Source organism: Sorex araneus, chromosome X, assembly GCF_027595985.1.
Source record: "Sorex araneus isolate mSorAra2 chromosome X, mSorAra2.pri, whole genome shotgun sequence".
Lineage (NCBI taxonomy): Eukaryota > Metazoa > Chordata > Mammalia > Eulipotyphla > Soricidae > Sorex > Sorex araneus.
The window spans coordinates 199,231,040-199,251,450 of NC_073313.1; the positions used below are offsets into that span (position 1 = coordinate 199,231,040).

At 35.6% G+C, this 20,411-nt stretch overlaps 1 protein-coding gene across 2 annotated transcripts in view; it reads right to left on the bottom strand.

Annotated features, from left to right (window-relative positions):
• The window catches only part of SCN3A (sodium voltage-gated channel alpha subunit 3), a 123,655-nt gene that overhangs the window by 3,670 nt on the left and 99,574 nt on the right, over positions 1-20,411 (bottom strand). For both annotated transcript variants that reach the window (XM_004601112.2, XM_055119724.1), the window contains 6 exons: positions 9,888-10,010; positions 7,547-7,819; positions 6,639-6,692; positions 4,398-4,535; positions 1,399-1,503; positions 106-376 (listed from right to left, as the gene is read on the bottom strand). In XM_004601112.2, coding sequence (XP_004601169.2) covers positions 106-376; positions 1,399-1,503; positions 4,398-4,535; positions 6,639-6,692; positions 7,547-7,819; positions 9,888-10,010 — 964 coding nt within the window. The remainder of the gene's footprint in view (positions 1-105; positions 377-1,398; positions 1,504-4,397; positions 4,536-6,638; positions 6,693-7,546; positions 7,820-9,887; positions 10,011-20,411) is intronic.

A 20,411-nucleotide genomic window follows, 5' to 3' on the forward strand; every position in this document is an offset into this window, starting at 1 on the left:
CCAAACATGTTGACTTTCAGAACAAATGTTCATTTACACAGCAGTTAGCTCTTGAGTGAGGTTTTTCCCTGCAACTGTATTTCTCTGTAAGTATACCATTCTTACCTACAATGGAGAGAATCACCACCACAAAATCAAAGATATTCCATCCTATGGTAAAATAGTAGTATCTAAGGGAGATTAGCTTGAGCACAAATTCTCCAGTAAATAGGATAATGAACACAAGATTAATTCGGGACAAAACTAGCGTCATATATTTGCTCTGGTCATCTGTTTCCACCATCATGGTGACCATGTTGAGACAGATGAGGATCATGATACTGATGTCAAAGACTTGTCTGGTTACAAAGTCAAAGACCATCCCTTGAAATTTGTTCTAGAAAGAGAGAAAATATATAGTTAACATGCATATTAGTATACAATTATCTTATCAATAGTTCTCAAGTAAAATTACAAATGTGGCTCTCCCACAGAAGGCCAAGAGATACGCACTAATCGTCTAAAACCATTCAGTGTGCTCATTTTTTCCATATTATTAAAGAAAAAAATGTCTAGGCATATAGCTCAAGTGATAGAAAATATGCTTATTTGTGCCAGGCCTTAGGTTTGATGTCTGTCAACATGTGGCGTCTTGCACACAATTAAGAGTGGCAACCAATTAAAAGGGAAAATCAAAACTATTATAACAAGAGCAAAATATTAGGTCTATGTGCATCTAAAGAAATGAAATATAAGGCTCAATAAGAAATTAGTGATAAATGGATGATATTATACATGGCATTCGCTTTATTTTAATAAGTATGATAATTTTACAAAAGTAATGATTAATATTAAATAGGTTAATGTAGATGGATTTTTATGTGGATGAATTTCCCAACTCATTACCATATTAAGAGTTTCTGTTGTAATTTATTTTCATCTCTCCATATTTCTAAATATATCTTTTTCTACTTAGTTTTCAATTCAATTCTCCCTCACTATGTTTATATTTGTCTGTCTGTTTACCGTTGATTTTTTCTTTTTTTTCTGTCCTTCTTTTTCAATGCCTCATGTCTCAATCAAAATATTTGACTTATTTTTCTTTGTCTTTGCCCTAATAAAAATAGTCTAATGAGCTACATGTAGCATCAGCTGTAGACTGTCAGTAAACAGGCAGTGAGACCTCCAAGCTGAAAGTCTTCAACCAACAAACTATACAGAATATTATCTCTTGTGGGGTTGAGGGAAAGGACGCCTAGGCAGTGCTTTGGGTCTGGGGGACCCTCTCACTGATACAATGGAACAACAGTGCTGCAGTGCTACAACTTGGCAATATTGATTATATAAAAGTATCTTTTGATGTAGAGTATGGCCCAATAGAATCATACACAAATATTAAAGAAAATGAGCAATTCTTACTGCTGGCCGAGGTATAGGTTTTTGAGGTTTTTTGGATCCAAGTTTCTTCATTGCATTGTAATATTTTTTCTGTTCCTCGGTCATAAATATATCTTGGCCTCCAAAGTAAAGACAAAAGATAAAACTCGTTACAATCCTGACATGGGTTAACACACTTTTACAAAAGGTGTTTTTTGTTTTTGTGTTTGTTTTTGCTTTTAATATAGAAGCATTCTATTTATTCAGCCACTGATTAAACTGACTGAAGTGGGCATGAACTCCACATTACACTTTAATTTTTAAATTTTTTATTGAGTATCTGTGAGCTCGATCATTACAAAGCTGTTCATGATTGGATTTCAGTCATACAATGATTCAACACCCATCCTCCAGCAGTGTACATTTCCCACCACTAAAGTTCCTTGTTTTCCTCCCACAATCCCCCAACACCAACACCCCAACCCCTAACCTCCACTCCCAGCCTGCCTCTATGGCAGGCACTGTTTTTTTGGGAGGGGGTTACATCCGGCTATGCACAGGGGTCACTCCTGGCTCTGCACTCAGGAATTACCCCTGACAGTGCTCAGGGGACCATATGGGATGCTGGGAATCAAACTTGAATCTGCGTGTGCAAGGCAAACACCCTACCTGCTGTGCTATCACTCCAGCCCCTTTTATTCTTTCTCTCTCCTTTTCCTTTTGTGCGTTATGAATTGCAATACAGATACTAAGAGGTCATCGTGTTTGTTCAAGGGATTCAGTATTTTTATTAGGAAGGTCAGTCTGGAGTAGCTTTTAAACTGGATGGCAGCTTAGGGGTGTGGACATGACTGTTAAGGCTTCCAAATACAGAGAAGCAGAGGAATGTTGCCCATCAAAACCAAACCCTGAGAAAGCCTGGAGCTTTCAGTCTCAAAACCCGTATACTCAAATTTTCAGCAGATTATATCTCAGTGGGGTCCATCCTGAGATGGTGGAGTCCAGCCAGGGGCACGAAGGCAATTTTGAATTGTGGAAGCAGGTACTATAGGGCTCTGCTTGGGAGAGCACCAGGCTAACCTACCCCATTTCCAAATTTACCCCAGTTTGTTTAGCTTTGTGCAGGTCCGAGATTAACTACGGCTTTTGATCTTTTACAAGACTTTTTTTTTTATGGTTCTTTGGAGCAAGGCTGAGAGAAAAGCTTACATGGTGGGTCTGGAGTTGGTTCATGGGGGTAACTGCTGATGTTTCCAGGAGTATAGGAAAGTGAGGGGAGGTAGCCCATCTCTACCCTGAAAAAGCCTGGAAATTTCAGTCACAAAACCTACATACTTGAATTTTCAGCAGATTATATCTCAGTGGGGTCCAGCCAAGGGCATGGCAGCCATTTTGGATTGTGAAAACAAGCAACTGCTGGGGATTCTGGTGGGCAGTCACCAGGCTGAGCTGCTCCCCCCTCTGATTTTCCCTGGTCTGTTCAGCCATGTGAATGTCCAGATTAACTGCTGCTTTTCATCTCTTTCAAGATTTATTTATGGGTCTCTGAAGCAAGGCCGACAAATAAGCTTGTGAAGCTGAACTGAAGATGAGTTGTGGGTGTGGCTCCCACATACCTAACTTTTGGCTTTTTAATTTCTTGGGAAACTTGGTGCTGAGTTGTTGGCATCTGGTCAGAGGCACAGCAGCAATTTTGGGGTATCAAGAAACCTGAGGCACCATCAGGCTTCTGATGCACTCGTCTTATGGGTACAGGTTGACCTGTTGTGGTACTGCACCCTTACAAAATTACTTTTGAGTATTTCCTTTAATCTTTTCTGCATTTTTTTTTCCTAAAAAGGGATGTCTCCCCTCTCAGAGAGCCCGGCAAGCTACTGATAGTATCCCGCCTGCGTGGCAGAACCTGGCAAGCTACCCGTGGCATATTCATTATGCCAAAAACAGTAACAAGTCTCACAGTGGAAATGTTATTGGTGCCCACTTGAGCAAATTAATGAACAACGGGACGACAGTGCTAAGTTTGTAAATGTATGCCATTGATATAAATTTCTGAAAAAATTAATATCATGCAAAACTTATAATAAAAAACTGATTAGTACAGGATCTTTATGTTATGTTTAGAAAGCAATTAAAAAATCTTAAATATATTTTCACAAAAATATTCTTAGTTTGTTTCAATGTTTATTTCATGTTATTATTCTATACATTTAGATAACTTTCTGAATGCTAGATGATAGTGTTCCTTTTATTATAATTGCATAGATCAATAACACAAAATTTTTAATTTCAAATGGTAAAAAATTTAAAACATAGGTGAGGAAAGTGGAGGCTTAAAAGACAAAAACAAAAAGCCCTTCAAAGAAAACGTTGTCATCTGCAAAAGGAAAAAAAAATATGAACTTGATTTATATCTGAGAGTATCTTAAACTAGACCATAGAAGTTGAGAATTTGATTCAAGCAGTGCAAGAAAAGAAAATATCCAATGTAAGATGACATACAAAACATAGTTTGTTCTGCAAAGGGCATAAAATTCCTCTCAAAAATCTAGACTCGAACATTGTTTGACTGAAATGCAATCATCAGTTTGTAAATCTGTAACTTTCTCATGGTGATTCATTAAAAAGAAAAAAATCTAGATTCTGTAGTAAGTTATTAAGCTGATGGTGAGTAGGAAGTCACAGAAATTGAGATGCACATATAGAAAATGTGCTATGGGATCAGATGAAACTGATAAAACATTGCTGGAAGACTATACAAGCAGTATAAGTAAAGTAAAGTATTGAAGTAAAGTATTGAAGTAAAGTATTGAAGGCCTCATGGATGTTTTGAAACAGTGGTCATATTTGGGGGTCAATGTCACATGATGGCAGTTTGGGAGAGGCTGATCAGAGGCAGAAATCCTCTAAATCATAACTGACCACAGAGTAAACTGAAAAAGAATACAAATATGACTTAAGTCTGTCATTATAGAATCCTGATTATTGGAATGTACAACAAACACACTCAAAATGGAGGAAAGTGAATAGTGAAAACTACTTATCTTTTTTTTCTGTTGGTTGAAGTTATCTATGATGACACCAATGAATAGATTCAGAGTGAAGAATGACCCAAAGATGATAAAGATGACAAAATATAAATACATGTAGAGATTTTCTTCATATACAGGCTGAAGTTCAACCTAAATAACACAGAAAATATGACATATATTTTAAAACACAATAAATACTTAAACCAAATGAATAATTTGGTGAGCTGATGTTATTAAATATAGTGTTATACTTCTGCCCTGAGATTCTGTTCTAATTCACCTATTTTCTAACTACCTTGATCAATATAATAATAGCCTGTAATTTTATTGCCGAAGGCCATGCTCAGGCCATGCTCAAGGCCACTCTCCACACAGTTGGATGAGCCTCATGCATGAAGGGACTGGCAGAGGAACCCAGGTGTGCGGGACCCAGGGCTGAGATCTCCAAGTCTGCTCAGATTGGGACTGGGCCTTCTCTGCCCAGACCCTCTATTTTCCAGTAGGTTGGCAGTCACACACACAAATTGCCCCCGGCACCGTGTAATCCCGCCAACGGCCAACATCCAGAGACTATAAGATGAAGCTCCTGGAAGCACGCGGCCGCAAAGTGGCCATGAGATATCTAATAGCTTTGTTCTTCTTCTTAGAGAACCTGACAAGCTACCAAGAGTTTATTGCTTGCACACAAGAGCCTTGCAAGCTCCCCCGGGCGTAATCATATCCAAAATACAGTAAAAGATGTATATATACCTCTTGCAGAGCCCGGCAAGCTACCAAGAGTATCCCACCTACACAGCAGAGCCTGGCAAGCTACCCATGGTGTATTCAGTATGCCCAAACCAGTAACATTAGGTCTCATTCCCCTGACCCTGAAAGAGCCTCCAATTGTTGGGAAAGACTAGTAAGGAGAAGCTGCTAAAATCTCAGGGATGACTATAATAGAGACGTTACTGGTGCCCGCTCAAGTAAAGCGACGAACAATGGGATGACAGTGACAGTGAGACAGTGAATTTTATTGCTATCTTTAAATTATTTTTCTATATGGCTTAACTGTATAAATATATTTAAAATCAGTAACAATGATAAATAAGGCAAACATTTTGAACTCATTATTAGTCATCTATTTTTTCAGTAGTGTTGATTAGGTTTGGAAAGGCTGACTTTTAAAAATCTAGATTTAGAAATTAAATATAAGCTTCAGAGAAAAGTTAAAGCATGAACAAATAATTTCTAAAGAATTATTTTTTCCTGTTTTTAAAGTTGAATTACCCTAAATTGTCCTTTTAAAATTATGTTTTGTACGTTGTTCTAACAACTCTAGGTTATCGCACTCTCTAGATATAGGTACTTAACTTCCCGGATTTTTCTAGATTTCTCACTGTAAGAGTTTCATTTACTGAACAATTCAATGCTTTCAAACTCATTCAGTATAAGTTTTTTCTTTTTTTTTTGCTGTGAAAACCATAACATTTATTGAAAAGCAGACAGACGCTTGCACACACGGCCCTAGGCCCAGCGCAGACCCACGTTCAGAAGTCTGTTCCATCTTCATCACGCCTTCAAAGAGTCCCTTCTAGAAACAATGACCAAAAGGCATGTGCAGAGGCCTAGGAGTTACACAGCCAAACTAGGGCTTCCTTTTAGAATGAATCCACACCTGATTAGACATATACTTGTTCGTGCTGATTATTCAGTCCCAAGCACAGATGTATGAGAAAAACTTTTCTTTTTTTTTAATTAATAGTTTATTTTTAATTAGTGAGTCAACATGAGGGTACAGTTACAGATTTATACATTTTTGTGCTCATGTTTCTCCCTTACAAAGTTTGATAACCCATCCCTTCACCAGTGCCCATTCTCCATCACCAGTAAACCCAACATCCCTCCCCACCTCCCCAGTCCCGTGTCCCACCACCCCACACTGCCACTATGGCAGGGTATTCCCTTTTGTTCTCTCTCTCTGATTAGGTGTTGTGGTTTGCAATAAAGGTGTTGAGTGGCCATTGTGTTCAGTCTCTAGTCTATATTCGGCCCGTATCATCTTAGTATAAGTTTTTTCATACTATCTATATATTAGATCAAAATGCTATCTATATTGTTATATATTAGTTTTAGAAAATCATTTCTATATGCAATTTTGGCATTCAGATTATATTTAATATAAAATTCTGGGTTCTTCAGTTAAATTATAGTAAGTATTCATTATGGAACATAAAGTACGCTATAAATTGTATGTATTTGAATGATACTTACATCTCGTGAATCAACAGCTGCATACATAATATCCATCCAACCTTTAAACGTGGCCTGTAAACAAATTACATGAGTTCCACATGAAATCCTAATCCAAGAATATTGTATTGTAGTATTAACACAAATATATTTTTCATAATAAACATTTTTCATAATGAACATTTCTATAAGTATATATAAACTAAATGAAAAATAAAATTGAACTAGAATAAGATTGAATGTAGATTTCAGAAGAACTAATTTTCTTAGTTTCTCTGGAAAAGTATTACATTTTTCTCTTTACTAAATTTAATTAGAAGTTTGATTTGTTAAATTCTTATCTCAAACTCAACACTTTTTCTCAGCTAAAGGTAAACTCCATAATTTCAACCATGTCTGTGTTTAAACACACTTTCATTAGCTAAAGGTAAATTAATATTCTATCAATTGAATTAAAAATACATAGCATATAGTGCACATTTTGAAAACCACCACCAATGAAATCTGCATTTTCATATGTAGTTGTAATATACTCCTTGGCTGTTGGTACAATAAATGATGTATTTAATAGATTTAATTCATCATTATTATAAACATTATTGTTTTTATATGAAATTACTCCTTTATTAATGATTGCTATAAAAAGTTAAAATGACAATAATATAGCAGCGGTAAAGCAACAACAAAGATGAACAGGAAGAAAAAAATATACAACCACATAAGAAATACTGAAGTTGAACAATGAAAAAATACTTCGTAAGATAAAAATAACTGCAAAATTTTCTTCACAGTCACTCAAAAGCTTATTTGAAATCAAGTTAAACTAATGATGTAGGTGTAATCAACTACTTTTCTGTCAATATCAGAGAAATGATCTTACTGGAAGCATTTTGAAAAATGTTTCAAAAAATAAAACTGTAGTCACTTACCACTTGAAGCAGTGCTAGATAGCCAGCGCCAACATTATCAAAATTTACTTTCACATTTTTCCATCGTGCTTGCTTGCCAAGAGCCTTACAGTCACTGAAATTGTTGACGTCGCTAACTGTAAACATGCTATCTGTAGTTGTGTTAACACAGTGGTAGAACTTGCCCGCAAACAAATTCACACCCATGATGCTAAAAATCAGCCAGAATATGAGACAAACCAACAACACATTCATGATGGAGGGAATTGCCCCTACAAGAGCATTCACAACCACCTAGAAGAAGAAATGAGGGTAAGGCAGTTTACAATTTCCTAAAATGGAAAGCACTCCTTTTATTTATTGATACTAAAATGGCTATCCAAAGAATTAAACTAAAAAATCTAGGCGAACAAGGTGATGCTTATGATGCCTTTTAATACATTTGATAAGGGAACATGGACAGTGACATGCGAAAAAAGAAAAAGTGTCAACATCTTCCTTATAATTAAGTCAGGAGCAATGCCTTAAATCTATCTCCTCAGATGAAATTAACTTGTTATAACTGTAGCACTGTCTCACTGTCATCCCCTTGTTCATCGATTTACTCGAGAGGGCACCGGTAACGTGCCCATTGTGAGTCTTGTTACTGTTGTGACATATCAAATACACCACGGGTGGCTTGCCAGGCTCTGCCGTGCAGGCGAGATACTCTCTGCAGCTTGCCAGGCTCTCCGAGAGGGATGGAAGTATCGAACTCAGGTCAGCCACATGCAAAGCAAACTGAACACTGCCCAGTATCTCCAAATTCTCCCCCCAAAGTAAAAGAAAACAAAATAAATAAAACAATCACGATTTATCTTACTAGCAAATAAAATCATGACGCATTTTATCATACATTTTGAGGGGGTCTCTCCAAAGTGTTGTCCAGGGAGGTCACCACAGCTACTCCTTGCAATTCTTGGTCAACCTCACTGGATGGTAGAATGCTAGGGAATGAATCTGAGAATGCTGTGTTGACCAGGGCTACCTCAGTGGAACTTGGAGCCTCCAGGGCAACACCTGGTGGCACTCAGGTTGCCATGGTGTTCTGGGGATTGAAACTGGGTCTGACTCATTGTTATCTATAAGCTCCACTCCAGATACAGTTTATACATAGATGTAATAGCTGGAATGTCAATTCTCCCATATGGCCATATAAAAAATGCCAAACTTCAGATCAGAGATATTTACATTTTTAAATCCTGGTCATCTGCCATTTCCTTATAAAAGTGGTTTATTGATTTAAAACCAATATAGCTAGAGGAATTAATCAATGCTAAAAAAATTATGTGAAAGAATGTGAAATTGTACAATAACTTTGATTAATGTTGTCTTGTCTTGTGACTACCTTTAGAAAGTAGCAATGAAATAAAATTATAAAGTAACAGCTTGTATTCCTTTACTTATTATGTTTGTACAAAGTACGGGGAGTAGTTCTTCCTGTTGAGTAAATCTTGAAGTCAAGCCTAAAGTATGTTTATTGTCCCCAACAAACCACCTCCTAACATAAAAGCCTTGTGTTCTAGAAGAAATTCAATATCCATGTGCATTTGCAGGCTGGATTAAACAAAGCTGGCCTTTGTGCTAAACAGTATTTTGAGGGGTGTGGTAAGTGGGTGTGTACCTCTATAAGTATATATTTTATGTTTAGACGCATAAAATATATACTAAGGAAGAGAACTTAAGAGGAAAATACAAGTTCTATGAAAAAAACTGCATTCAAAATGCTTATTTCAAAGGGAGATCTATAAAACCAACCCCAGGGGTTGCAAGAAAGCTTGGTTAATTATCGTAACCCCCTACTTTGGTTGTTTAGGACACATGCATTTTCGTCAAAGGTTACTATTTATTGTTGTTTTCTTGTTCAATAGCAATTTTCTTTCCTAATATTAACTGAAGAGGTAAAGTACACAAAAACCATTTACCTTTCTTTCATTACAGATAATTTTTTGAGGAATCAAATTACCTATTGAGGGGAGAGAAAATCTACCCTAGGATAAATGTAAGTAGTAAACAATCATTTAAATATGTGTAACTAATGGGGAAAAAATGCAGCACATGTGGAAGATTTTGAACTGTTACAAAAAGACTTGGATTCTAGTTCTGTTTTCTCACAATTTCTGAGAACACTGGAAAACCAACCTAATTTTCATCAGGCTCAATTTTCTGATCTCTGAAATTTTCATTTAAAATTCTATAATCTATAGAATAAATAAATAGCTGAAGATAATTATTTATACATTTACTATATGGCACCTTTATTATCTATGTTACCTACATTTAATATTGACATGAATCATAAGAGATATTTTATTCTTCTTACCCTCATTCCTTCAAATCGAGATAAAGCTCTTAGAGGTCGTAAAGCTCTCAATGTCCGTAGGGATTTGATGGCACCAAGTTCTGAATAGCCCAGTGCATTAGCTACCAAGCTCACCAAAGAAACCTGCAAAAAGAACAAATATTAATATAGTAAGAAATAAACTCTTAATTATAAATATAGAGAATGAGGTCTATACCTTAGAGACCACCAAATAAACCTAGACAATAATCGAAGCCTTCATCTTCCACATAGTAGAATAATATTACAGTGCCAGAACATCTATATTATCCTCCAGTTACACATTTCACTCTATCAAGTCTTTTAAACTTGGACAAATACTCCCGATGATTCAGACTTTGGTTCAAAAACCAAATTCTCCATGAAAAGTATTTTACATCATTAATTAGAAAACAGATTTCTCCCTTGAATTTATGTCATATCTGACTATGAATATTTGAGTCATTTACCCAGATTGGCTATGTGTAAGGAAAGCACCCTGTCCATTGAACTATTATTGCTCTGACTCCTAAAATATTATTTATTTAATTAGAGAGGACAAAACTTTTCATATATCAAAACCCATTATATATCTTTAATAATCAAAGCTGTCAACTAGCAGAAAAGTGAGCAAAGCCCAAATGAATTGTAAGACATGGAGACTTAGCATGTTGATAAGGGTACTGTTTAATTTACTATGTCTATGGGGAGCAGCCCAAGCAGTGTCAGGGGAATTAGAAATCATTCCCAACCATGCACTCCCAACTAGACTGGACTCAATGCTAGGACCTGAGGATGTGATGCTTATGAGCCTTGCAGTGTAATGGACCTCCAGGACTACCTCATGGTGTTTAGAGCACCAAAGATTGAACCGTACTTTGTGTCCCTAACCCCTACACTATCTCACTGGCCCAGTCCTCAGGGATATCACTTTAAAAACACCTTAAGTAAGAACTATTTTAAGAAAATGATAACTTTGGGCTTAGTCATATAATTAAGACCTTTGACCAATTCCAAAGTATGTTCCAGAGTTATCAAAAACATAAAAATTCACAAAAACATCAATAAACAAGTCAAACCAGAAAACTGAAAAAAAGTTTAATGATCTTAAAATGGGAGAGTCTTCATAAGCACGATAAAAAACAAGACAGAAGACTAGTAAGTTCCACTAAATCAATATAAAAAATTCCTGTACTTTAAAAACAATTAAGAGAAAATATCCAAAGAAGAAAAGTCACACTATGAATCACACATAAGCAAGGTTCCTTAATAGTAAAGAGCTCCTACAAATTAGAAATTAGTCAAAAATGAAACAAAAGTTTCTCTCTAAATTTTTGTTTTCTTGTTTAGTCTAATTTATTATAGTTCATATAGTTGCATAGTGTTATGGTATCAGTGCACAAAATTACTGTACCCACCCACCCAAAGTGTCCTTGACCCTCCACCACTCTGCCTCTGTCTCACCTCGTCTGTTTTTTTCCTCCTCTCTCCTGCTCTTGGTAATTAGTTCTATAATCTGCCTATGTTAGAACTGTCTATTTTCTTATTTTGGCCCTTTTATATGCAGTTGATACTGATAATTTCCTTAAAAGACCTTAAATACTCCACAAAAAATCCTCTAGAAGCAATAAACTAATACATTAAGGTAGAAAACTATAAATTGACACATACAATGTTGTATTTCTATATGCAAATAATAAACTAGAAGACAAAGAAAACCCTCAAAACAGTGTTCCAAGGTTCAAATACATAGAAATCAAGTTAACAAAGAATGTGGAAACTTATACTGAGAAAACTCTAAGTCTCTATTGAAAGAAATAGAAAAGAACACAAGAAAATGAAAATATAGCTCATGTGCATGGATAGACCTTGTTCCTATGACCTTCCTACAGAAAGCGTCATACAGATTCAAAGCAGTCCCTGTTCACATTCCAAAGACATTCAATGACTAAGAACCAAGAACTAACTGATATATGGAATTACAAAACTTCTCGAATAGCCAAAATAACTCTAAGAAAAAAAAAGATGGCAGACATTGCATTTCCTGACTTTGAATTGTACTATTATTGCCAGAGCAATAGTACAGTGAGTAAGTTGCTTGTCTTGCTCACTGTTAACCTGGTTAGATCTCGGTCACTACATATGGGTTCTCTGAGGTCTTCCAGGAATGAACTCTGAGCACAGTCTGGTGTGGTCCACAAACAGAAACAAAATAAAATAAAACCAAAAAACAACATACTTAGTTTATTTTATGTATCTGAAACATTATTTATATTCCCTATTGAAATTCTACCAGAGGATAAAAAGGAACACAAAGAGAAAACCAGAGGGAAAAAGTAAGGAGCTTGTTTATAAACACAATTGGACTATAAGGGTAGGAATGGTCTTCAAAGAAATGGCTACTGTGTGAACAGGGCCAGAGTGGAGAAAAACCCAATGGTTGGAGCTAGAGAGAGTACAGAAGCTAACCTTGTATATGGTTGACCTGGATTCTATTACCAGCACCCCATCTAACACCTGGGCCACCAACAGGAGTGATTCCTGAACACAGAGACAGAAGTAAACCCTGAGCACTGCTGGGTGTGGCCGATAAACAAAACACACACATGATTTTTTTTTAAAGAAAAGAAAATCCAATAACTAGCTGCAGGAGAAATCCAAATTACTCCAATACATTCTTAAAAGGCTCTGGAACTTGAGGCACGAAGTTTCTCTAAAACAGCACAGTAACAGATGTTTCTGAAAGCAAAATATATTGAAGGTATTTATAGAAAGAGCTGGACATCTCAGGTCTCCTAATCTACCCCTTTCCAGCGGTGCAGGAGAGTTTGCTATTCCCTGCCCCTGACTTGAGTGCCAAGATTCCTCCATCACTATATCCTAACACTAGGACAGAGAAGTACTAACTATACTCACCATTATACTAACACTAAATTAGTGAAGGATACTGAAGTACTAGGATAGTGAAGTACTAAATATCAAGAAGTACTGACTTGATATTTCTTACAGCAAGGGTTCTTGGGACTTTGCTTACTAGGTTCCTCTATCTCCTCCTTCAACTCAGAACAGTATCATTTACTGTCTTCTAGACAGCTTCTAAGAAGAGGCTCAAATAGTGGTGATGACCAGTTGCCATGTGAATGAATTATCATGAAAAGCTCTTGGTGTAAATGGGAGCTGAAGCTGGAGGTGGAGATCCAGTCAAGTGGGATGGGAAAGGGTTAAGGCAGAAATGAAGTTAGCCTCTCAGAACTTATAAGAAAAAGCAGTTTCTAAATCACATGAATAAGAAATAAAAGTCCATTTTTCTGTAAGTGAAATTTGTAACTCAGGGCTGGTTCTTTGGTATGATGCCACTTCCAACAGCTTCTTACTCTTTGAAGTTTGTCTTTGACTTTAGACATGCTTAGAAAATTCACAGGGGGCCAGAAAGATAGTACAGTCGGTAGGGCAATTGCCTTGCATGAAGTCAACCAGGGTAAGATCCCTGACACCCCATATGATTCCTTTAACCAAATCAGGAGTGCTCTCTGAGCACAGAGCCAGAGTAAGCCCTCAGCACTGCCTGGTGTGGCCCTCAAATTTTTGTAGAAGAAAAAGGAAAAGAGGTCACAGTGTCTGAAAGTAATTCTCAAAACCATTATGATACAGTTGGTGTCAGTAGGAATCTTTGGGAAAGATAGGAATAAATTCTGGTGAGTGCAACACAGTGAACTGCTATGTGACATGGGGAAACTAACGCTTCTATCAGAATTTTGTTTAGTTATTCAAAATACAATTATTTTTAAAATAAAACTTTAAATCAGATGATCTCTGAATTGTCTTTCTTGTCTGGAGTTCTGTGATTTAGCAATTTCCAGATTATTAAAGTAAAATAACATTACAGGCTATGGAGGCTGAAAGACAAATCACAGTATTTTTATTAATGGATGAATCATCTTTAATCAAGCATAGTCCTGGAAAAATACTTGAAGTGCTAGTCTGATTGATAGTGAGCATTATTACTTCAGTTTATATGGTATATAATTGTAAATCATCCTCAGGTATAATTATTTTTCTTTGGAAAAGTAGGAATTTTTTGACATTTTTCATAATGAATATGAATTATATGGTAACCTAATGGCAAAGTAACTACTCTTGTGTCTCAATTTCCTCTTCAGCAAAATTGGGATCATATCAATAGTTGTCTTAGAGTTATTTTGAAGATTAATGGAATTAAAATCTGTAGCAACAGAATTATTTATGGTTTAATAAAATTTAGTTGCTATAACAATTATACTTGAGAACTCTTATTTACCATTGCTGACACTATTTAGAGTCTTGGCTGATGAGATGATATGGGATCCAATGGGTGGGTCTTTAAGAATCAAATAAAAGAAACGGAGTCATGTGAATATTGCTAGAGAAAGGGCCTGATAAAGTCATTATTTATGGCAAAGAGAACATTTAGTAAACCATTGTGTGGTCCAATTGGTCACTGTGGTGTTAAAAAGGCATGTTCCTCAATCTATTAATTAATTAATTAATTAATTAGGGAGAATTTATTGTTTTTTTGGTTATGAGGAGTGAAAATGGAGAATCTAAAGATGGTGTTGAATTGGTTTCATAGATAAAACATGACTAGGCTAAACAAGGAATTTAAGAAAAAAAAGCTATGATTGGAGAGAAATAATAATGAATGTGATTGGGAACTATCAGTTGGTTTTATTTTATGTTAAATTGCTTTAATTTTTATTTGTGTTTTTTGTCCACACCTATCTGTTTTCAAGGCTTACTCTTGGCTCTACACTCAAGTATCAGTCAGTCCTGGAAGGGCTTGAAGGGCCCATACTGTGCGCCAGGATCCAACTTAGTCAACCCCTTATCAGTAAGGTTTTATCTAGGAAGCAACAAAGAATGTGTATTAGGGTTTAAGGAAAAAGCAGAAACACAGACTATTGATTTGTGCTATTGGCCATAGACTTTTTAAAAATGGGGGTGCATATTTATTAGTGTTGGGGGGGCTACTCCCAGCTTTATGTTAAGCGGACAGTGTCATGCTGGGTAGCAAACAGGGGTCAGCAGCCTTTAAGTGCTTTAATCACAGTCTTTACTTAAAGACTTGGGGCTCCCTCTTAAGTCCCAAGTCTTTAAATCAAAGTATATAGAATTTTATAGTATTAAATCAATTGAATTATCTTTTTAAAAATATGCCTAGAAAGAAATTTTGTAGAAAAGATTTAAATCTAAAAAAAGAAACAAATGAATCATTCCTACTAGAAGATATTTATAGAAAAAAACCAAACATACTCAAGTAGATGGAAGCATGTTTGGTGAAAAATCAAAAATTTATATGAAATGACAACAATTTGATGTTTTCATTTTCTCATCCCAAACTCCTTTAACTAAATCTGTTTTTCTCCAAAAGAGTTTCAGCTGAAATCCAAGGATGATATTAGCAAGGTATCTCACTGTTTTCACTCATTTCCAATAAAAACAATTAACTCTCTGAATTGTGGGCCTGGCTCAATGGATGCCAGTGAATACTTTACAAGTGGGACCTGTGGCTTTCTTTGATCTCTGGCACCTCAGGTTTCCTGAGCTCTGCTGGGAGTGACTCAAACACTGAGCTGGGTGCTATCCCAAGTTCCCAAATAGCAATCAGTTTTTGGATGTAATTTGGATCACTTTAATTGGTGCAGCACAATATTTCAAGCAGTTTTATGCAATATTGCAAAATATGGGACAAAGGGCATGTGCTAGATAGAAATAGCTCTCACAGCTACTAGTTGTATAACTTCCCTAAACCTCATTTTTCTCTGCAGAGAGGAACAGATAGTAAGACTTGCATAAAATGTAGTTAATAAGACTAATAAATGATTTATAATTAAAAAGAAATATGGTGAGTTTGTAAGGTAGTGATTAGGAACATAGTCATCAGAATCAGACAGACTACTTGGGGACAAAATCCACTGTAGTCTCTTATTAGCTCTGTTAACTTGGGCAAGTAACTTAATCTTTCATTGATTTAGTTTTCACATTTGCAAAATAAGAATAATTGGGTTTTTAACTCATACAGCTTAGAGGTGAAATGAATTAGCATATTTAAAGTGCTTTTTTGGCAGCATCTATACATAGCAAGGGTTTAATCAGGGTTATCAATTTTCATTATTATTAGGCTCTGAATAAGTGCCATTTCTACAGTAAGCAAATGTGTTGCTTATTAAGTGCTATTCTATAGCTTCATTGCTTAAGCCAATGTGCCAGAATAAAGTCAAGAATTTAGGCAGGGACCAATAGATTCTAGAGACTTTCTGGCAATTAGAAATACACATTAGAATTAGGAAATGTCCTATCCTGTTTTTGTTTACCAAACAGAACAGCTGGTGAGGATACTAAGGAGTACTTGATCAAGCAGAAAAAAGTATTTGAGTAGAAAATATCAAATGTGTCATTTAAGCCGAATCAGCAATCTGTGCCATCTGTAAAGCAAAAATCACTTGCAGTCAATAAATATTTCATAATATCTGTACATGTTACGAAGAGTGTGTTTTGGGATATAACAATATCTTAAGATAATTTAGAACCAAATATGGATTTTTAAACTCAAGATTCACAAGACATTTGATCATGTTTTTTATTTGTTTTCAATTGGCCAATACTACATACTTTATTTTTGTTTTTAATTCATTTATTTAATTATATGATCGTTGGTGAAGCAACACGATTAAAATAGTGTTGATAATTTTGGTATAAAACTATAGATTTTAAAAAGTTAGCATCTACTTAGTTCATCATATGACCAGCAACATTAAGAGAATAGTATGTACAGTATAGAATAGTTTATTTTGTTTTGTTTTGGGCTAAACCTGCAAGTACTCTGGGTTTACCTTTGTCGCTGTGTTCAGACATCAGTTCTGGCAGTGCTCAAGAGACCAAATGGGTTGCTGGGTATCAAACCCAAGTTGGCTGCATGCAAGGCAAGTGCACTACCCACTCTACTATCTCTCCAGTCCCTAGAATTGTTTGATTTTTATATTAAGATAGTATATTTTTGATTTGGGGATAAGAACAAAATAAATATTCAGTGCTGAAATTCATATAGTATTTTGGTAGATAGAAATATATGTTAGTTATTTGATGTAATTTCAATCCAATTTATCATATTTGGTTATCATTTTATCTCCATTGTTTCCTCTTTCTTTCTTTTCTAATTAGCAATTTAATTCTATCCATTCTAAGTTACATCTCTAATGCATGCCATTAAAGACTCCCACTTTTCTAACTATATGTGTCAATTCTTAGTACTTAGATCAATTGATGTCTCCGATGACTTTGGTGAAATTGTTCACCATTCTTTGGAAAACTCACCTACCCTTTCTGGGCTGCAGTGACACTATGGATAGTCTGATTTCCTTTATCTTTTAAAATTGCTATTCATTCTAATTTAAAGTTTCTTTCAATTTTTCAAACATCAAAACACTAAAGTGACTCCAGAATTTGGAGGTGTGTGTGTGTGTGTGTGTGTGTGTGTTTTATGGGCTACACCAGGTGGTACACAGATTTATTCCTGGGTCTGTGATCAAGGATCATGCCTCAGAGGGCATGGGGTACTATATGTGGTTTCAGCTATTGAACCAGGCTTGCCACATGCAAGGAAAGTGTCCTACCCACTGTACTATTTTTCTATGCCCCAGAGTATGGTTCTGTGCTTCTTTTGTCAATTTGCATGATCTGCTTAGGCATGCTAACCAACATTAAATGCAACTTATAACCTGGTGACCCCTAAATTAATAATCATGTGCTAACTCTTTTACTTGAGACATAAAAATTGGAACATCTATTCTTGGCTGTCTGTAGACACTTGAAACTTAGTATTGTTCTCTTCCCTATACCAACTATCTGCTTGTCCTGCCTAACTTTTTAGCTGGCTCTTCCTTATCCCAGTTAAAGGCTGTGTCCTTTCATTTTGGAGTGAATGAAAATATACACAACAAATCAACTATCTTTATTACACCACACATCTAGTCCATCTGTCAGTCCCATCACAGTAATGTAAGACAGACCTTCTCTTTCCTAGAATAATGACAATTCCCTGAAAGGTCCACTTCTACTTTTTGCTGTTCTTTAAAAACAAATTATATTCTTTTTTTTTTCTTTTTGGGTCACATCCGGCGATGCACAGGGGTCACTCCTGGCTCTGCACTCAGGAATTACCCCTGATTGTGCTCAGGGGACCATATGGGATCCTGGGAATCGAACCCGAGTTGGCTGAGTGCAAGGCAAATGCCCTACCCTCTGTGCTATCGCTCCAGCTCCAACAAATTATATTCTTATAACCCACCCACCTTTAAACTTCCTTTGTAATTATAACCAATTTTAAATAAATTATATAATAAATTTAACATAATACAATTATAATAAAATATTAACTTTTTTACGATGGCTTTCAGATAATTTCTGGAGACTTTTGATTTTGTTTTGTTTTCTGGGTCTCACTCAGAAATTCTTAGGGTTCTACTCCCTGCTCTGTTGAGGTTTGTTCCCTGTAGTTTCTTAAAACTGCTGAACAATTATATCTAAGAGACAATCTGGTGCTGGAGGTAAAACCTGGGTTTCCTCCATGCAAAGCATGAACTCCAGATTATTGAACTTTCTCCCCCACCCACTTTCCTGAAATCTGTTTTACCTCTCATATCTATGTTTCACCACAGAAGTCCATTGGTTTTCTTTCCAACTCTTGATTATTCCCAGCTCATATACACTTTAGGATCCTTGGGCTGTTTTTTTGTTTTTCTATCTCGGACTCTCTAAGTGACTGTACCATTGTTTTTGAATCAATGTTCATATTTCCCAAAAATGCATATGCTGAATCCTAGTCACAATGTGATGGTATTTATGTGACCTTGGAAGGTGATTAGGTTATGAAGATTCCATAGTGATCAATGACTTACTAAGCTCTCCAGAGAGCTCAATCAGTCTTTCTTCCATATGAAGACACAGAGAAGGGCTATCTTTGCACCAGAATAAAAAACTCCACAGACACTGAATCTGTTTGATACAGACACTGAGTCATTGAAGTCATTGTATTCTAGCCAATTCCTTTAGTTTCCTGACCTGCACTCATACTCTAGTCTATGGCCCAGTTTTATTTCACGAAAGTAATCACCATTTGACCTTGTTTTATTTTTAGAAGTTTTGGGTTTTGTTTGTTTCATCATTATTGTCTGTTCCACTCTTCCATATGCTCTATCTGGACTAGATCTGGCTTTATCGTAGCTCCTTTATCTAAATAGTAGCACATGACTCTGATTCAGTATGTAATATTTATTGAATAAACAAGTAAATAATAGTCCACCACAATCCACTTTTACTTTAAGGTAGAGAATGGAAGAGATTACATTTATTCATTGATATATTTCTTAATTTTATAAAGCAAATTTTTGGTTTGAAGTATTTCACTTTGATATCAAATATTTTGATCTATATTTTTGTTTTTCTGTGGCTAGTTTTGTTGCAGAAATGTACCTAATGGATTATGAAACTCTTTCTTGCACACTCAAAAAAATGACTTAAATTCTGCTTGTTTTAGCTAAATAGGCCCTGTGAGAAAAGAAATGTTATGCAAAGCTACGTTAATTCACATGATTTAGCCTGTGTCTTAGGAAAAAAGAACAAAATAGACCCATTTAAGACAACAACTTGACTAAAGTAGAAGGTTTTCAGAATTCAGTTCTAATCCTTTAATTTAAATTCACTAGAGGGGAATGATTTGTATCATCATTCTTTGTCATTACTTTATTCATTTTGACATTACTTAATAGATACCTAAATGTCTATATTATATGTCTAAGGATAGAAACAAAATAAAAATTTTCTATTGTGATTTTGTGCAGCTATTCATATTCTTTTAGGGAAAAAATAAAGGAAAATTAACCACAATACAGTGTTTCAGCAAATGTCACTTATTCGGTAAAATATATATATTTCAGTAAATTTCAGAATTTTCAGGAAGCTTTTAGGGTTTACTCCTGGCTTTACACTCAGGCATCACTCCTGGCAATTCTTTGGGGACAATACTAGGTGTCGGGGATCGAGCCTGGGTCTCCCTCATGCAAGGCAAGTGCCCTGCCTGCTATACTATCTCATCAGTTCCTCCATAACATTTTAAAATGGTTTTCATATATGATAAACTCTCTTTGAATTGTAGATGAATTTTGTTGGTTATTTGTTCTTTTGTTTTGGACTCATACTTGGCAATGGTCAGGGGCTACTTCTATTTTTGTACTTGGGAATCACTCTAAGGTTGTGACTAGATTCTAGGTCTCCTGCTTGCAAAATGTGTAATTTTTGCTCATTTTTTTCTATCTCCGAACCAGCTATGGGGAGCATTCTTTATTTTTTTAAATGTGTTTAAGATTATATAATTTTCGAAAGAAACAGGATATTATAAATACTAAATTCTAAGACTATTATGAATATTCATCATGAGTACACATATATATCACCTTATGTATCTGTATACTCATCTATGTCTATTTCTATACA